At 48.6% G+C, this 20,168-nt stretch overlaps 1 protein-coding gene across 1 annotated transcript; it reads right to left on the reverse strand.

The window, feature by feature from the left end:
- Positions 1–16,992: 16,992 nt before the first annotated feature.
- On the reverse strand, positions 16,993–19,122 carry LOC139311914 (zinc finger protein 84-like). Its single transcript, XM_070936439.1, has one exon. It carries the CDS (start codon positions 18,878–18,880, stop codon positions 17,030–17,032), a length of 1,851 nt encoding a protein of 616 aa, XP_070792540.1. The 5' UTR covers positions 18,881–19,122; the 3' UTR covers positions 16,993–17,029.
- Between the last annotated feature and the right edge of the window lie 1,046 nt (positions 19,123–20,168).

Consider the following 20,168-nt stretch of genomic DNA (forward strand, 5'->3'; position numbering starts at 1 on the left):
GACATAAATTTTAAAAAAAACATTATAAAAGCATTTTAAAAAAATTGAAAACACATGCACACCATCCATGCCCAGATCTTGCAAGATTGAACAGCAAGAGTTCAAAAAGCAAGCATTTTGCAGTATCCTTCCCCTGGAGTAGGGTGGGAATGGAGATTTTGCAGTATCGTTTCCCTGTCATGCCCACCAAGCCACGCCCACCAAGCCACAACCACAGAACTGGTAGTAAAAAAAAATTGGATTTCACCACTGATCTGGAATTCACCAAGATAGAAGGCTGAAACTCCACATGTGGGAATTCCATAATCTCCCACAGAGATTATTGGCCAAACAATGTTGGCTGTCGGCCCCTAGGGGGAGAGCCTTCTCTGTGGGGGCACCGACGATCTGGAACGAGCTCCCCCCAGAGATACGGAGTATCCCGGATCTGCGCACCTTCCGCCACGAGTTGAAGACTCTTTTATTTCATCAAGCTGGCCTCGCCTAAATCTTTTCCCTTTTAAGTGCAAATTTTAAATTTTAATGTGTTTTAAAAAATGGGTATTTTAAATTATGGGTATTAATTCAGCCAAATTTATTTAATTCATTTTATTCGATTTTAAACTTTTATATGTATGTGTTTTATTTCGTGGCTGTTCACCGCCCTGAGTCCTTTGGCAGTAGGGCGGTATAGAAATTCAATAAAATAAATAAATAAATAATCAATAAATAATCAATAAATAATCAATATACAAAAAATACCACCTTGTTAGAAATGCACTACTGTTAGTATGAGGGGAAATTAAGGAAAGACCTTATATGAAAATACCAGTCTGGCTCTCCACGATGGAGGCACTGATACATCCGAATGTGATTAACATGGAAAAAATTGTAAGGTATAAGGACATTTTAATTATAAAGGGGAACTTAAATCTAAACAAGAACTGACTAATCAAGGGATTGATTTAGCATGGTGGCCACATGTGCAAATACAATCAAGATATGAGAAAGATGCAAGAATGTATGGTTTCTATAAAGAGCCAGCAGAACTAAACCAGCTATTACTAGGAACAGGTGAAAAATCAATTTTAAAAATGTATAGCTACTTACTGAATATTAAAATGGATGAAGAGCAAGTGAAAGAAACAATGATAAGATGGGCTAAAACTTCGGTTATTCAGTAGAATTAGATAAATGGCAGATACTGTGAGATAGAAATTGTACACTAACAATGTTGTTGGAAGAAATGTCCATCTGGGTTCAGTTCCAAGTGGGAGAAAAACACTGAAAACATGGATGCTGTTTGGAAAGATGGTTTAATGGTGGACAGGACCATATGGTTTGAGGTCCTGGGCAATTGAGCACATGGGTGTTAGAGAGAGAGAGATTTATACCCTCTCATGGGATTTGAACTTGCTTCCTTTTCCAGTGAAAGAAATGTATCCTATTGGTTGTCAGACTCCCTGGGGGTGGGGGTCTTAGCTAACTTTGTAGGCTGTCTGTGTCCCAGGCTTGGTTGAATCTTGCTGGGTGATGATGTAATGAATAGGGTTGTGTTTTGAAAGGGTGTTGGGAAATTCCTATTACGGCTTAATGGCCTGGTTTGGATCTTGTGTGATGGCTACTACTATCACCCTGGAGGTGAAGGTCTTTTGTTTTGTAGATAAGCTGGCCCAGTCTTTGGTCTTGGCACCAAAATAACTGCTGGGAGGGCAGGGGGCTGAGGCTCTGAGTTTATGTCTTTAGAAACATGTTTCTCCTTTAGGGAAAATATAATATTCTGCCTTTTTAATATCTCGTAGAATATTTCATTCTTCGAGGAGAAGGGTGGGTGCTAACTTTCTAGAATGTCAACGGCCTATAAGGAAAACTCATACAAAATATTTTATAGGTGGCATTTACCACCAGAGAGGTTAGCAAAGATGTTTGAAAATTTATCAGCTAAATGTTGGAAGTGTAATCAGATACCAGGTTCATATTATCATATGTGGTGGACATGTCCAAAGACAAAAAAAATTGGACTAAAATACATACTTGGTTAGAAAAAAAATGATAAAGCAACATATAGATTTGAAACCAGAAATATTCCTGCTGGGTATATTACCAGAACAGTATAATAAAGGGAATACATACTTAATTTTGCATGTAGTAAAAGCAGCAAGTATAGTGTTTGCACAATAATGGAAAAATGATGAGGTCCCAACAAATGAAAGTGTAATAAAAAGAATATTAGAATGTGCTAAGATAGATAGCCTGACATTTAAGATAAAAGAAAAGGAAGAAACAGAATATTTTTAACATGGGATTTATTTTACCAATGGTTAACTGACAGAAACAGGTTAGAAACTGAACAGATTTTTAAAAGATAATAAAAATTTGTATTGAAAATTTTGCAAGATGGATAAACTAATTGTATTATTATTCTGTGATTAATATTGATATGTTTAAGATTACTAGTATGATTGTGGTTATTGTTGTATCTTTACTTAAAATTGTGCCCAGACAACACGCTGTTAACCCAAGACGGACAGGTCATAGCCGAGAGCTCTGATAAAACGTGATCCACTGGAGAAGGAAATGGCAACCCACTCCAGTATCTTTGCCATGAAAACCCCATGGAGAGGACCAAAAGGCAAAAAGATATCACGCTGGAAGATGAGCCCCTCAGGTCGGAAGGTGTCCAATATGCTACTGGGGAAGAGCAGAGGGCGAGTACTAGTAGCACCAGAAAGAGTAAAGCAACTGGGCCAAAGCCGAAAGGACGTTCAGCTGTGGATGTATCTGGTGGTGAAAGGAAAGTCTGATGCTGTAAAGATGTATTCTCCATAGGAACCTGGAATGTAAAATCCATGAATCAAGGCAAGCTGGACGTGGTCAAACAAGAGATGACAAGACTGAATATCGACATCTTAGGAATCAGCGAACTATAATGGACAGGAATGGGTGAATTTAATTCAGATGACCATCAGGTATACTACAGCAGGCAAGAATCCCTCAGAAGAAATGGAGTAGCCTTCATAGTCAATTATTATTATTATTATTATTATTATTATTATTATTATTATTATTATTATTGTTATTGTTATTATTGTTATTGTTATTGTTATTGTTGTTGTTGTTGTTGTTGTTGTTATTATTATTATTATTATTATTATTATTATTATTATTATTATTATTAAAATTTGTATACTGCCCTTCTCCCGAAGTACTCAGGGCCGTGCACAGCCAAAATTAAAATACATACAATATAAAATTTAAAATAATTTAAAAGCAGAATTAAATCGAATTGGCTTCCCAAAACATTAAAACCCATTACCCTTAAAATAACCCATTAAAATTTTAAGCCAGCCCAGCTTGCTGAAATAGGAAGGTCTTCAAAGCTCTACGGAAGGTCCGGAGGTCCGGGATTTGTCGTATTCCTGGGGGTAGCTCGTTCCAGAGGGCGGGTGCCCCCACAGAGAAGGCTCTCCCCCTGGGGGTCGTCAGTCAACATTGCTTGACCGACGGCACCCTAAGGAGGCCCTCTCTGTGGGACCGAGTTGGCCGGTGGGAGGTTATCGGTGGCAGAAGGTGGTCGCGCAAATAACTGGGCCCTAAGCCATGGAGCGCTTTAAAGGTGAGAACCAATACCTTGAAGCGCACCCGGAAGACCACAGGAAGCCAGTGCAGCTCGCTCAGGCAAGGTGTCACATGGGAGCGCCATGTCGTCCCCATAATTACCCGCGCGGCCGCGTTCTGGACCAGCTGGAGCTTCCGAGTGCTCCTCAAGGGAAGCCCCATGTAGAGAGCATTGCAGTAGTCCAGGCGAGAGGTGATGAGGGCATGAGTGACCGTGCATAGGGAGTCCCGATCTAGAAAGGGACGCAACAGGCGAACCTGATAAAAAGCCCCACTGGCCACGGCCGTCATATGCTCTTCTAAAGACAGCCGTGCTTCCAGAAGGACGCCCAAGTTGCGAGCCCTCTCCGTGGGGGCCAATGACTCGCCCCCAATAGCCAGCGATGGCACCAGCTGGCTATATCGGGACGCCGGCATCCACAGCCACTTGGTCTTGGAAGAGTTGAGTCAAAGCCTGTTCCTCCCCATCCAGACCCGCACGGCCTCCAGGCACCGGGACATCACTTCAAGGGCATCGTTGGGGTGGTCTGGGGCGGAGATGTACAGCTGAGTATCATCAGCGTACAGATGGCATCGCACCCCAAATCCACGGATGATCTCGCCCAGAGGCTTCACATAAATGTTGAACAGGAGAGGCGAGAGGACCGACCCTTGCGGCACCCCACAAACAAGGTGCCTCGAGGTCGACCTCTGCCCCCCAGCCAACACGGACTGCGACCGGTCGGAGAGATAAGAGGAGAACCACCATAGAACGGTGCCTCCCACTCCCAACCCCTCCAGCCAGCGCAGCATGATACCATGATCGATGGTATCAAAAGCCACTGAGAGATCTAATAGGACCAGGACAGAGGAACATCCCCTGTCCCGAGCCCTCCAGAGATCATCAACCAACGCGACCAATGCCGTTTCCGTGCTGTACCCAGGCCTGAAGCCGGACTGGAATGGATCCAGATAGACAGCTTCATTCAGGTACTGTGGGAGCTGTCGCGCAACCACACTCTCGACAACCTTCGCCACAAAGCGAAGATTGGGGACAGGACGGTAGTTTGCCAAAACAGCCGGATCCAGAGAGGGCTTCTTGAGGAGGGGCCTCACCACCGCCTTTTCAAGGTGGGAGGTAAGACACCCTCACTCAGAGAAGCATTAATAATCCTCTGGAGCCAGCCTCGTGTAACCTACCGGGTAGCCAGCACCAGCCAGGAGGGACACGGGTCCAATAAACATGTGGTTGTGTTCAATCTCCCTAGCATTCTGTCCACATCCTCGGGAGTCACAGGATCGAACTCCTCCCAGATGACATTCTCAAGACCCGCCTCAGACACATCGCCTGAACCCACCCAGTCAGAGTCCAAGCCGTCCCGAATCTGAGCGATTTTATCTCCCTCAGCTCCTCGGAGAACCAAGGCGCTGGGCCGATTCAGCGCCAGGTCAGAGACCGCAAAGGCATTACCCGATCTAAAGCACCAGTGGCTGATAACCTGACATTGGCAGGGTATTTATTTATCCGAATCCTGTATTAGACGTGAAAAGCCATCACTCACTGTGGTGAGAATTAGAGACCTAATTGCCCTGGCCAACAGCCTGGGAAAAATTCTACAGGTGATTATATGTATTAGTAGGCACCTCCCCCGACAACTTGCCCTGTTTGCTTGAAGCTGGGGCCTAGGGCCGTGATGGCGAACCTATGGCACGCGTGCCAGAGGTGGCATGCGGAGCCATGTTGACTGGCATGCACAGTGGTGCCCACTCCTCTTCCGGGTTTCTGGCACACGCATGCGCACTGGCCATCTAGTCTTCTGGTTACTGGTGCGCATGCACGTGCAACGATCAGCAGGACTTCTTGCATGCGGCTGTGCCAAAAACCAGAAGATCAGCTGACCAGCTGATCGTCCCACACGCATGATCGCCAGTAACTAGAAGACTAGGTGGCTGATGCGCATGCATGCACCGGAAACCAGAAGTTTATTTCCTGGCACATGCATGCCCACTGGGCAGCTTCTCTTAACACGCATGCGCACTGGCCATGCCATTGACAGCCGCTTCCTGGAACCCACGTTGGAGGCCGTTCGTGCCGGGAAACCAGTGCCGCCTCTTTGCCTGCGCTGCTGTCTGTGCTCGAGGTTTGCCTTATTGAGGGAGGGGGGAGAAAGACAGGAATGCTCTTTGCATAGGCGGCGGTGGCTCCTCCTCCCCTGCCAGCTTCACTGTAAATCTTGGGGTTTGCCTTTGGGGCGGGGAGAAAGGTCCTGGTTGGGGGCAAATCCTCTTTGCAGAGGCAACGGGAGGCTCCTCCTCCTCCTCCCTCTATGAGCCTCGCTGTAAATCTCAGGGTTTGCCTTACTGGGGGGTTGGGGGGAGAAAGGTGTTGGTGGGAGAGACGGGCCATGGGATGTAGATGGGCCTGCTGATCATGTACCTGGCTCCCTGCCACGTGACAGTGGCCCTGCCCAAGCTTCTCAACGTTATTGCCGGAGTGGCAGTTGATACCCCCAGACTGGTGGTCATGGGGGACTTCAACCTGCCGTCCGCTGGTGAGGCGTCTGAGGTGGCCTGGGAGTTCATGGCCTCCATGACGGCCTTGGACCTGACACAACTAATTCATGGTCCTACTCACACGGGAGGACACACTCTGGACTTAGTTTTTGTCTCTGGTCAGTGGTTGAATGGCCAGGTTATAGGGGATATAGCTATTGAGCCCCTGTCATGGTCTGACCATTCTCTCCTGAGGCTGGACTTTCTGACCGCTGCACCCCACCACAGGGAGGTGGAACCGATTAGGTGGTTCCGCCCCAGGCACCTGATGGATCCGGAGCGATTCCAGAGGGAGCTTGGGCCATTTCCTGAGACTCTGGCTCACGACTCGACTGAAGATCTGGTGGCCGCCTGGGATAGTGCAGCCGCCGGGGCTTTGGATTGTGTCGTGCCTTTGCGGCCTCTGACCTGGCATCGCACTGCCCAGCTCCTTGGTTCACCGAGGAGCTGAGTGAGATGAAACGCTGGAAAAGACGCCTAGAGAGTGGTTGGAGGGCCAGTCGCTCTGAATCTGATCGAACACTAATTAGGTCTCATATTAAGACCTATTTAGTGGCGATAAAAGCGGCAAAGTGTGATTACTTTTCCACTCTTATTGCATCGGCAGATAATCGCCCAGCCGCCTTGTTTAGAGTGACCCGCTCCCTCCTACATCAGGGAGCGTGGGAGGACCCCTTGCAAGGGCAGGCTGAGGATTTTGCACAGTATCTGCACGATAAAATCACTCAGATTTGGGAAGGCTTGGACTCTGACTGGGTAGATTCCGGCGGGTTGGCTGAGGCAGGTCTTGAGAATGTTATCTGGGATGAGTTTGATCCTGTGACTCCTGACGACGTGGACAGGATTCTGGGGAGGTTAAATGCAACCACATGTTTACTGGACCTATGTCCCTCCTGGCTGGTACTGGCTACCCGGGAGGTTACGCGAGGCTGGCTCCAGAGGATTATAAATGCTTCTTTGTGGGAGGGTTTCCTGCTGCCTGCTTTGAAAGAGGCGGTGGTGAGGCCCCTCCTTAAGAAGCCTTCTCTAGATCCGGCTGTTATGGCTAACTACCGTCCTGTCTCCAACCTTCGCTTTATTGCAAAGGTTGTTGAGAGTGTGGTTGCACAACAGCTCCCGCAGTACCTGGATGAAACCGTCTATTTAGACCAGTGCCAGTCCAGCTTCAGGCCCGGGTACAGCACGGAAATGGCATTGGTCGCGTTGGTTGATGATCTCTGGAGGGCTCGGGACAGGGGTTGCTCCTCTGTTCTGGTCCTATTAGATCTCTCAGCGGCTTTTGATACCATCGACCATGGTATCATGCTGCACCGGCTGGAGGGATTGGGGGTGGGAGGCACCGTGTTGCGGTGGTTCTCCTCTTATCTCTCCGACCGGTCGCAGTCTGTGTTGGCAGGGGGGCAGAGGTCGACCTCAAGGCACCTTGTTTGTGGGGTGCCACAAGGGTCGGTCCTCTCACCACTCCTGTTCAACATTTATGTGAAGCCGCTGGGTAAGATCATCCGTGGATTTGGGGTGCGATGCCATCTGTACATTGATGACATTCAGCTTTACATCTCCACCCCAAACCACCCCAACAATGCCCTTGAAGTGATGTCCCAGTGTCTGGAGAGCGTGCGGGTTTGAATGGGGAGGAACAGGCTTCGACTCAACCCTTCCAAGACCGAGTGGCTGTGGATGCCGGCATCCCGATATAGCCAGCTGGTGCCATCGCTGGCTATTGGGAGCGAGTCATCGACCCCCACAGAGGGGGCTCGCAACTTGGGCGTCCTCCTGGACACATGGCTGTCTTTAGAAGAGCATATGACGGCCGTGGCCAGGGGGGGGGCTTTTTATCAGGTTCGCCTGATATGCCAGTTGTGCCCCTTTCTGAGTCGGGATTCCTTATGCACAGTCACTCATGCTCTCGTCACTTCTCGCCTGGACTACGCTAATGCTCTCTACATGGGGCTTCCCTTGAGGAGCACCCGGAGGCTCCAACTGGTCCAGAATGCGGCCATGCGGGTGATCACGGGAGCGACATGGCGCTCCCATATAACACCTCTCCTGCGCAAGCTGCACTGGCTCCCGGTGGTCTTCCGGGTGCGCTTCAAGGTATTGGTTCTCTCCTTTAAAGCCCTCCATGGCTTAGGGCCGGGGTATTTACGAGACCCTCTTCTGCTACCGATAACCTCCCACCAGCCAATATGCTCTCACAGAGAGGGCCTCCTCAGGGTGCCGTCGGTCAAGCAATGTCGGCTGGCGGCCCCCAGGGCGAGAGCCTTCTCTGTGGGAGCACCCGCCCTCTGGAACGAGCTACCTCCGGGAATACGGCTGATTCCGGATCTCCACACTTTCCGTAAGGCCCTTGTAGCAACTGCTACAAGACCAGAAACATTTGTACTTTGTCTCCCACATACGCAGTCACTCTCCCCTTCCTGGCCCTCTTTCTGAAGGCAATAGTCACGCTGATGCTGCTGTTCATGTTTTACCTAGTTTGTCCACAAATCCTTTTTTTAGTCATTCTTTTTTCCATCAAAATGCCAGGGGGCTGGCACAAGCTTGCCATATTTCACTCGATCAAGCCAAGCAAATTGTTTCTTCCTGTCTCCAATGTTCTGGGGCATCCCCCTTGGGGGACATGGGAGTTAATCTCCTGGTTTCACCTCTAATCAACTATGGCAAATGGATGTTACCCATGTTCCTTCTTTGGCTCCCTGGAAATATATTCATTTATCTATTGATACCTATTCCAGAGCGCTTTGGGATATGCCTCAACGAGGGAAAACAGCTAATCATGTTATTTCTCATCTTTTTTGGGCCATTACGGCTTTGGGCAAGCCCTCTTCTTTAAAAACAGATAATGGGCCTGCCTATTCTTCACAGGGTTTTTTTTGCAATTTTGTACATCCTGGAATATTGTTCTTACTCATGGTCTCTCCTATAATTCAATGGGTCAAGTCATTGTGGAGCGTGCTAATCGGTCCTTTAAGGACTGCCTTCACAAACAAATAAAAAAGGAGTGCTCTCGGGTACCAAATTTGTCATGGGTAACACAAAAGTATTATTTACCTTAAATCAATTGAATGTTTCAATTCACAATTCGACCGCTTATCAGAGACACTTTCAACAGAAAACAAGCTTGCCTCCCCCTCTAGTACTGTATATTATTGGGCATTACAGACAAAACATGGTTAGGGCCGGTCCCTCTGACTACTTGGGGGCGAGGCTATGCTGCTGTGCTTGCCCCTATAGGACCTTTGTGGATTCCAGCGCGTTGCGTTCACCCAGCCAAGGATATCGTGGCACCAGCCCCCGAATCCGGTCCCAGAGATGGGAAAGGTGACTCTACAGACGGCACAGCGACCAATTCGATCCCGTCATGCCAGTCGTCCAGTGACATGGGGAGATGTGAAGAATTTGACCACAAAAGCACAGGCAGTGCTGGAGCAGCAACAAGTAGAACAAACCCCTGAAAATTTGTGCGCTGTCATTTTTGCAGTTTTAACTGCAAATTCCTTAGCCATAATTTGTTTGTTCTTGATTGTTAATAGCTGTACTTTGACAACAGCAGCTGTCATCCCATCCAAACATTCGCTCGAACAACGAATGAAACAAAACCTATGGATGCAGCTAGCAAACATCACAAAAACTGATGCCTTTTACTTGTCTGAAGCCTATGATATGGAAAATTTGCTTTCTACATGTTTAATCCCTGTCTGTACCCCTGCTGCTGTAATTCAAAACTTTACTGGCTTGAGCGGGTTTTTATTACAAGAGAACTTTAACTATAAGACTAGATCTAGTTGGGGGGTGGTTGCATATTATCCTAATATGGTTTGCATACCCCAGTGGTAGCGCCTTTGCATACCCCAGTGGTAGCGATCCCTGAAAATATAACATGTGTAAAAGTAGTTAATTGTACTTCTTCAAGCAAAAACCCTCACTGTCTTTGCATTAGTTCACTTGTCTTAAACTGTACAGCTTTTGAAGAGGCCTCCTTTAATTATGCCCATGTTTGGCTACTGCTTCGCCTTCTTGCGCCCCACTCGAGCCAAGAGAAGCAGGATGCAAGACGCTCAGCTCTGCTGAGCCGGAGCCGGGGTGAGGGGCTTGCCCATATAAGTTTGCTGGTGCCACTGCCTCTTTGCTGGCACCAACCGCCTTCCGCCGCTGCCTCTTTGCCAGCAAAGTTATGTAGGCAAGCCCTGTACCCCACCAGCGCAGACGATGCTGGAAATTGCCTTACCGGCTCCAACAGGTTTCTCCAGTGTGCGGCTGCAGTCACTGGCACCACGGATGTTTCTCCCCCCAGGACCTTTCTCCCCGCCACCCCCCGGTAAGGCAAACCTTGAGATTTATGGTGAGGCTGGCAGAGGGAGGAGGAGCCGCCGCTGTCTCTGCAAAGAGAATCCCCCCCAGGACTTTTTCTCCCCCCCCCCGTAAGGCAAACCCAGAGATTTATGGTGAGGCTGGCAGGAGGAGGAGCTGCCTCTGCAAAGAGGATTCCTCCCCAACCAGGACCTTTCTCCACCCCCTCCCTGTAATGCAAACCCCAAGTTTTAAGGTGAGGCTCGCAGAGGGAGGAGGAGCCGCCAGTTTTTGGATTTGGAGAAGAAAGATTTTCAGGCAGCAGCACTGAGATTTCCTCCTCACCTTCTCTTTCTACCTGGCTAGATCCGCCGCCTGAAACGCAATGCACTTTTTTGATTTGGGGAGAGGATCGCAGCACTGCCTCCCAAAAATCCTTTCCTCTCCAAATCCAAAAATGGGGCATGCGGAGGCCCAAAAAGTGCATTGCATTTCAGGCCTCTGGGGGAGGGATTGAAGACTGCCGGCTACTCCTGCCACTGAGTGAGAAGCAGTAGCATGAGAAGCGCCAGCGGTGATAGGGTGGCAGCGGAAAGGATGGGTGTGCTGGGGCTTCAATCTCCACCCCCCCCCCGGCCTGGGTCCACGCCAGAAGCCTGCTCATGCGGGGAGACAGGGAAGCTCCGGCTCGTCCATCCTTGCAGCCACCACCCCATTGCCCCTGGGGGCAGCGGTTCTCACATTGCTGCAGGGGGCTTGCCAGGAAGCCCAGCACCCAGTGGGGAGGAGCCCAATTAAGGCTGTGTGTTTGGAGCTTCCCCAGCTGGCACATGGCGGGGCTGAGAGCGCTACAGCTGGCCAGGGAACGGCTGTCTCGCCAGGGAACAGTTCGGTATCTGGTTGTCCTCCGGTAAGAGACGCACTGGCCCCCTTGAAAAAAGTGGGGGCGCATGTGCAGGAGGGTGCATACGCAGTGCAGGGCGCATGTGTGGGGGGAGGGTCATGTGCGCATGCGCAAATGAGGTGCATATTGCATTATGGTTGCTGGCACGTGCGAGCGCGATAGTGCGAATGTGCTCTGACTTTTGGCATGCAACACCAAAAAGGTTTGCCATCATTGGACTATGCTAAACCTTTGATTGTGTGGATCACAACAAATTGTGGCAAGTCCTTAAAGAGATCGGAGTACCAGACAAATGTCTCTTGAGAAAACTATATGTAGGTCAAGAAGCAACAGTGAGAACTGGACACAGAACCACTGATTGGTTCAAAATTGGGAAAGGAGTCCGGCAAGGCTGTATACTGTTGTCCTGCCTATTTAACTTACATGCAAAGCACATCATGAGAAAGGCAGGGTTAGATGAATCAAAAGTTGGAATTAAGATTGCCAGGAGAAATATCAACAACCTCAGATATGCAGATACCACTCTAATGGCAGAAAGTGAAGAGGAACTAAAGAGCCTCTTAATGCAGGTGAAGAAGTAGAGTGTTGAGAGCTGGCTTGAAACGCAATATTAAGAAACCTAAGATCATGGCATCCGGCCCTCTCAATTCCTGGCAAATAGCTGGGGAAGAAATGGAGGTAGTGACAGATTTTATTTTCCTGGGCTCCAAGATCACTGCAGATGGAGACTCTAGCCAAGAAATGAAAAGAGGCTTGCTCCTGGGGAGGAAAGCTATGGCAGCATACTAAAAAGCAGAGACGTCACCTTGCCAACAAAAGTGCGTATAGTCAAGTTACTTCGCAACTAACAACAACAACACGCTGTTCAGATAGACATGGAATTTTTTATGTTTTTTTTTTAAAATGTACCAATAAAACATATATTCAAAAAAAAAACAAAAAACCACAACCCTGACCCTTTTCCCACAATCTGGACGAGGGATGTCAAAGTCAAGGCCTGTGGGCCGAATCTGGCCTGCAAGGTGGTTAGATCTGGCCTGTGGGTCTGCCCTGGAAACATTAAAGGACCGGCCTGTGGCGCCTTGGCCAGGCCCAAGCTGACCGGGTGCTGATTTGCCAGCTGGTGGAAGCCATTTGGGCCGGACCACGGCCAGCCTTAGATATGTGGCACCGCCTCGGCCCTGCCCCCTGGGTGTGTGCACAGGGTCAGCGAGCGCACAGGGCCTGGCGTTCCTAGGGACTGAGCACTGCCCTTCGCCCAGGACACCAGCCCTCTCATGCTCGGAGCCAGGGGCAGGACCAAGGCGCCACCACAGATCTAAGGCTGGTCACGGTCCGGCTTGGATGGCTGCTGCCAGGTGGCAAATCAGTGCTGCAACTGCGCCGGCACCTCCATGCTCCGCTCGCTGGCCTTTCCCTGGGACTGCCTTGCTCCACGTGGGAAAGCCACGCTGCCAATCTCTCCCCCTCCCCTTGCCCCTTGTGCGTGGGGGGAGGAAGAGGTGGGAAGGAGAGGGCATCGGACTCTGGCCGCTTTTGCCTGCCAGCACGCCATGGACGGTAAGAGGTTGCACAGGGTCCGGGGCAGGGGGATGTGGAAGGCAAACGACGGTTTGCCATCAGGCATGGAGGCTACGGAGGGGAGGGTGGACAAAAAGGGAAGCTCTGAATTTTGATCCCTTCCCTTGTTGTTGCCTCTGTGCCTGATGGATCTCTGTGTGACTCTCAGCTCACCTCTCCGACCCGTGCACGTGCGCGCATGAGCACGTAAGGTCTCCCCCCTTGCAGCCCGGTGCTGTGACAATGGAGAGGAAAAGATCAGGAGAGTCTGGGCGCTGAGAAAAAGAAACCTTTTTATCACCTTTAAAGCGCTCCATGGCATAGGACCTAGTTATCTTCGAGACCGCCTGCTGCTACCGACGGCCTCCCATTGACCTGTGCGCTCCCACAGAGAGGGCCTCCTCGGGGTGCCATCAGCCAAACAATGTAGGCTGGTGACCCCCAGGGGGAGGGCCTTCTCTGTGGGGGCACCTACCCTCTGGAATCAGCTGCCCCCAGAGATAAGGAGAATCCAAGACCTCGGTGCCTTCCGCCGTGCCCTTAAAACCTTTTTCCAGCAAGCCGGGCTGACCTAACACTTTTTAAAATGTTTTTAATTGTTTGTTATTGTTTTTAATCATGGAGCCAAATTTATATATATCTTTTTAATTGTATTTTAATGTTTGTAGTTTATGTTTTTATTTGGCTGTTCACCGCCCTGAGTCCTCAGGGAGAAGGGCGGTATACAAATTTAAAAATAAATAAATAAATAAACAAGCGTTACAAAAAAACAGCTTTTGTTAGCTTGCACTTTGCATCCTACCATCACAGAAGTTTGTTTGAGTGAGTGTCAGGGGTGGGTTGTAAAATTTTTGTACTACCGGTTCTGTGGGCGTGGCTTATTTTGTGGGCATGGCTTAATAATTGTCATGGGACAATTATTTAGGATTTAGCAGAGATACTGGTCTACCAAGCTTTTAACTGCTTGCAGAGCTGTACTGATCTACCCATTTATTTTTTGCAGGCATTGATCTACTCATGTATTTTTGCAGGCACCGGTCTACCCATTTATTTTTGCAGGCACCGGTCTACTCATTTGTTTTCTTTTACCACTGATCAGCTGTAGGGCGGCCCTTTGAAGCCCCGCGGCAACAGTTTAAACAGTTTTTTTCTCTCTAGCCATCAGCTGGGAGTCAGGAGGCAGCAATAGATTGGGGGTGGGGTGAAATAAAAGGTAAGAATAACGCGGGGGGGGGCACGGCGGGGGGCAGAACCGGTTCGGTGACGTCATCGTCACCGCTACCAGCTCGGGAGAACCTGGTTGAACCGGGAGGAACCCACCACAGGTGAGTGTGTGTTTATGCGTGTGGAGGGGGGTGGGGCAGGTGGAGGTGTCTCACTCACTTGCAGCCTACAAGCTCATTGTAGGCTGAAAGCTAACAAAAGCTGTTTTTTTGCAATGCTTGTTTCTTTCTCTCAACCCCCAGCCTTTCCCGATCTTTTCCTCTCCAATATCACAGCACTGGCTGGGCTGCAAGGGGCACACACACACACACACACACACACACACACACACACACACACGTGCACGAGTCTGGGAGATGTGAGCTAAAAACCATGCTGAAGCAATGATGGGGGAGGGGTCAATATGGGAAGCCTTTGTCGGGAGCCTCTTGGCAGCTTAAAAAAAGAAAGGAAAGGAAAGCGGGAAGGGAGGGAGGGAGGAGTGAGTGGCAACTTTATTAGCAATCCAAGTTAACATTGGTATTCTTGAATTGTGAGCTCGCAGGAAAGTATCCCCTCCTTGTGTGTTGCAAACAGCCATTTCCAGTGGGGAAAACAGGACAAAGCCGAGTGGGGAGAATATTTTCCTTTGTTATGTTTCCAGTCTGAATTAGACCATGGGAGGCTCCCTACAGGACAGCCCTTTTAAGGATTATGTATTAATAGAAAAGCAACTAATTTATCTCTGTTCCTAAACGCTAAGGCTGCTGTACTGAAGGGAAACAGTAATGAGGATATAATAAATAATACTAGAATATGATATACTCAGTGGTGGGATTCAGCCAGTTCGCACCACTTCAGGAGAACAGGTTGTTAACTTTCTGAGCAGTTTGGCAAACTGGTTGTTGGAAGAAATCATTAGGGCAGAGAACCGGTTGTTAAATTACTTGAATCCCACCACTGGATATACTGGTATACTAGAATTAGTAGGAACTTGTTATTCTGTAAACATTAGGTTCCTGTAATACACATATGGCCTTTTGTATTTGTATAACACACATATATTGTACCTTTATATCTGTAACACAAATATGCCTTTGTATTTGTATCACATATATTATATGCCTTTATATTTGTATCTCCTGTAACAAACATATTCTGTTATTAGGCCTCTGTAAGGTATCTGGTATTTGTCAAACATATGTTCCTGCCATTTGATCTGAACCCATATCAATCTTCTTCCTGTTTTTCTTATGCCATCTAAGAGCATGGTACTTATCTCAGTTGGAACTGCAGACATCATCCGAGGGATAATTTTACACTTCAGCTCTAACTTACACCTTTGATTATACAGATCAATTTATTCCTTGGATGATGCAGAACCAGGAGCCAAATGGCCAATTGAGAGAACAAAGGAATGCTCAAGGAAAAGATAACGCTAATTGGGAAGCTTCTATTCCTTTGCAGGGCAACAAGGAATACACAAACCTGAACTAGGAGGCCAGAATTGGGTACTAAGCTGATGTCTCTGAGGGTATAAAAAGGACGCCTTACCTTCCCCAAGGTGTGGCTATCTCCTCACATGCATTGTATCTGTATGTTCTGGATATAGTCCCACCCAGTATTTTGTTTTTGGCCATAAATAAAATCTGCTTCTTTTTGCAAGCCTCGTCTTGAGTCTCTCTTTTTGGCATTCTGGTGACTCAAGTACATTTTGGGACCTTACAGTACATAAAAAACAGAGGAGTTCTGATCAACTATCACAACCAACATTTTGACAAGTTTTGCTGTTGTCTGTGCACTCTCCCACTAGATGCAAGCACCGGATAAACTGAGCCTGGTTTGTTTTCAGTCTTTGGCCACAAAAGGAAGGAAGGAAGGAAGGAAGGAAGGAAGGAAGGAAGGAAGGAAGGAAGGAAGGAAGGAAGGAAGGAAGGAAGGAAGGAAGGAAGGAAGGAAGGATTATAATAAGAGGGAGTCAGATTCTGAGGAAAGTCCTACCTTAGTATTTGGCCACCAGCTGCCCTTCTGCCCTTTCGCTATCCCCTTGTCCCCTCCTCCTGACTCTCCTGGTAGTCTCCCATCCTATTGCTGAGGATGCTTTAGTTACAAAGTTGCGGCTCCTCGCATGGAGAGGGAGTGGCCCTCCCTCTGACACACTTTGCCCTCCTGCATACACCATGAGCAACGTGCCCAAGGACAGCGAGCATAGCAGCAGCCTTGAGGAGGAGGTAAGCACAGCCGGGCACCCACTGGGGGAAGCAGGGCTGGGCTGTGGGGTCCCAGTGCAACGGGAGCTTGAGGGCCAGGCTGGGCGCTTATGCTCCTAGGACTCTGGGCAGCCTGCACTGCTGCCAAGGGGTCCTTTGCGTGGCCTGAGAGGGATGAGGAGAACAAGGGTTTTGGTGCTTAACATTGTCTCGCTGGAGACAATGGATCCCCCCAGATCTGCCTGGGCCACCACAGGTGCCCCACGACACAAGAGATGTCGAGCTGGCCATGTGACATCACCCCACCACACCCACCCACAAGATCAACCACAATCCTGATCTCAGAATCCTCAGGCGCAACAAGGACAAACCACCAAGAACAACGTTGGAATGTAATACTGGTTTAATCTTGTCCGTCCCGAAAACGCTGCAGTCGTAACGATGTAAAATTGGCACTACATGCATACGGCATGTAGCGCTTAAATCCATCCCGCGCCCGCCAGCTGTGAGGCGGAGCCCGGAACAACGCCCCGCCAGTGGCGAATCAGCAGGCTGGAAACGGGCGGGCGGTGATAGGAGCCAGCTGCTGCATGTCAGAAACTTCCTGAGCAAAAGCTACCCGACCCTGTGAAACCCTAGCCCCGACGCTTCCACCCACCCCCCCACCGAGGTGCCTCCGTGCATCCCCCCCACGTGTAAATGTGCGCGTGTCCCGCCGAAACTAGGAAGCGTGTTAGAGGGGCGGGCGCAGCCCCATGCTATCCCACACCTGTGTTGCCGCGCGGGCGAGCGGAGCCAGGTGAGTTGTCGAGCGGTTCGGCGCCCAGCGGGATGATAGGGCTCGACACCTGATGTGGCCCTCAATCAAATAGTTTGACTCTGTTGCTCTGCACACTGATGTTTTCTCTCCTGTGTGAGTCCTCTGGTGGTTCACCAGGGAAGAACGGTAACTGAAACATTTCCCACAATCTGGACACTTGCGTGGTTTCTCTCCTGTGTGAGTTTTTTGATGTTTCACCAGACTGGAATTGACACTGAAACCTTTCCCACACTCAGGACATTCAAAGGGTTTCTCTCCTGTGTGAGTCCTCTGGTGTATCACCAGGCTGGCATTCTGACTGAAACATTTCCCACACTCAGGACATTCAAAGGGTTTCTCTCCTGTGTGAGTCCTCTGGTGTTTCACCAGGTTGGAATTGTGACTGAAACTTTTCCCACACTCAGAACATTCAAAGGGTTTCTCTCCTGTGTGAGTCCTCTGGTGTTTCACCAGGCTGGAATTCTCACTGAAACCTTTCCCACAATCAGGACATTCAAAGGGTTTCTCCCCTGTGTGAGTCCTCTGGTGTTTCACCAGGCTGGAATTCTCACTGAAACCTTTCCCACAATCAGGACATTCAAAGGGTTTCTCCCCTGTGTGAGTCCTCTGGTGTTTCACCAGGCTGGAATTGTCACTGAAACCTTTCCCACAATCAGGACATTCAAAGGGTTTCTCCCCTGTGTGAGTCCTCTGGTGGTTCACCAGGTTGTATTTATGACTGAAACTTTTCCCACACTCAGGACATTCAAAGGGTTTCTCTCCTGTGTGAGTCCTCTGATGTATCACCAGCTGGGAATTTGCTCTGAAACGTTTCCCACAATCTGGACACTCATATGGTTTCTCCCTGGTGTGAGTCTTCTGGTGGATAATGAGGTGGGAATTCTGTCTGAAACTTCTCCCATAATCAGGACATCCAAAGGGTTTTTCTCCTGTGTGAGTCCTCTGGTGTTTCACCAGGTAGGAATTCTGACTGAAACTTTTCCCACACTCAGAACATTCAAAGGGTTTCTCTCCTGTGTGAGTCCTCTGGTGTTTCACTAGGTGGGAATTCTGTCTGAAACTTTTCCCACACTCAGGACATTCAAAGGGTTTTTCTCCTGTGTGAATCCTCTGGTGGCTCACCAGGTTGGAATTTCCTGTGAAACTTTTCCCACAATCTGGACACTCATATGGTTTCTCTCCTGTGTGAGTCCTCTGGTGTATCAGCAGGTTGGAATTGAGAGTGAAGTTTTTCCCACAATCAGGACATTCAAAGGGTTTCTCCCCTGTGTGAGTCCTCTGGTGGTTCACCAGGCTGGAATTCTCACTGAAACTTTTCCCACACTCAGGACATTCAAAGGGTTTCTCTCCTGAGTGAGTCCTCTGGTGGCTCAGCAGGCTGGAATTTTGACTGAAACTTTTCCCACACTCAGGACATTCAAAGGGTTTCTCTCCTGTGTGAGTCCTCTGGTGGTTCACCAGGGAAGAACGGTAACTGAAACTTTTCCCACAATCTGGACATTCATATGGTTTCTCTCCTGTGTGAGTCTTTTGGTGTCTCACCAGAGAGGAATTGAGACTGAAGTTTTTCCCACAATCAGGACATTCAAAATGTTTGTCCCCTGTGTGAATCCTCTGGTGGTTTACCAGGTGACAACGGTAATGGAAATGTTTCCCACAATCTGGACACTCGAACGGTTTCTTTCCTGTGTGAGTCCTCTGGTGGTTCTCCATGCTGGAATTGAGACTGAAACTTTTCCCACAAAACTTTTCCATCACTGACATTCTTGAGGAGGTCAAAGATATGTGTGATTCCTTATTTTGTTGGTGCCTGCTTTTCTGGCTGCCATATGTGACTATGCAATTGATATTTTCTTCCCCACTGGCTTCCAAATATTTTCCTCTTTTTCTGAAAGGAAAAATGATCTCCTTCGACCTTTTCGAGTAACATATTCTTAAATTCTATATAATCTACTTTTTCCAGCTGCAAATCTCTTCATGATTTTCTCTTTTCTGTCTCTTATCTGCTGATGAAGTAGACAAATTCTGTGGTTTTCTGAAGGAAATAGAAAATATTTTTTATTTCTGCTTCAATTTGCTTTGCTTTTCAGTGTTGTTTGTTATTCTCAGTTGTCCAGTGTGCTTATGTTGGTATCACTTTGTCTGTAAGATTCAAAAGAAAGTGTAAGTTTTATAGTTTATGAAAGGGTTTATTTATTTATTTATTTTATTTATTTTATTGAATTTCTATACCGCCCTACTCCCAAAGGACTCAGGGCGGTGAACAGGAACGAAATAAAACACATACATATAAAAATTTAAAATCGAATAAAATGAATTAAATAAATTTGGCTGAATTAATACCCATAATTTAAAATACCCATATTTTAAAACACATTAAAAATTAAAATTTGCACTTAAAAGGGAGAAGATTTAGGCGAGACCAGCTTGATGAAATAAAAGAGTCTTCAGCTCGCGGCGGAAGGTGCGCAGATCTGGGATCCTCCGTATCTCTGGGGGGAGCTCCTTCCAGATCGTCGGTGCCCCCACAGAGAAGGCTCTCCTCCTAGGGGCTGACAGCCGACATTGTTTGGCCGACGGCACCTGGAGGAGCCCCTCTCTGTGGGAGCGTACTGGTTGGTGGGAGGCTATTGATGGTAGTAGGCGGTCCCGTAAATAACCAGGTCCTAAGCCATGGAGGGCTTTAAAGGTGGTAACCAGAACCTTAAAGCGCACCCGGAAGACCACCGGGAGCCAGTGCAGCTCGCGCAGGAGAGGTGTTACATGGGAGCTCCACGCCGCTCCCATAACCACCCGCACGGCCACACTCTGCGCCAGTTGGAGCCTCCGAGTGCACCTCAAGGGGAGCCCCATGTTGAGAGCATTACAATAGTCCAGACGAGAGGTGACGAGGGCATGAGTGACTGTGCGTAGTGAGTCCCGATCTAGAAAGGGACGCAACTGGCGAATCAGGCGAACCTGATGAAAAATCCTCCTGGTCACGGACGTCAAGTGCTCTTCTAAAGACAGCCGTGAATCCAGGAGGACGCCCAAGTTACGAGCCCTTTCCGTG

The sequence above is a fragment of the Pituophis catenifer genome, unplaced genomic scaffold (assembly GCF_029215685.1).
Source record: "Pituophis catenifer annectens isolate HBS135680 unplaced genomic scaffold, rPitCat1.0.hap2 SCAF_2, whole genome shotgun sequence".
In the NCBI taxonomy this organism is placed as follows: domain Eukaryota; kingdom Metazoa; phylum Chordata; class Lepidosauria; order Squamata; family Colubridae; genus Pituophis; species Pituophis catenifer.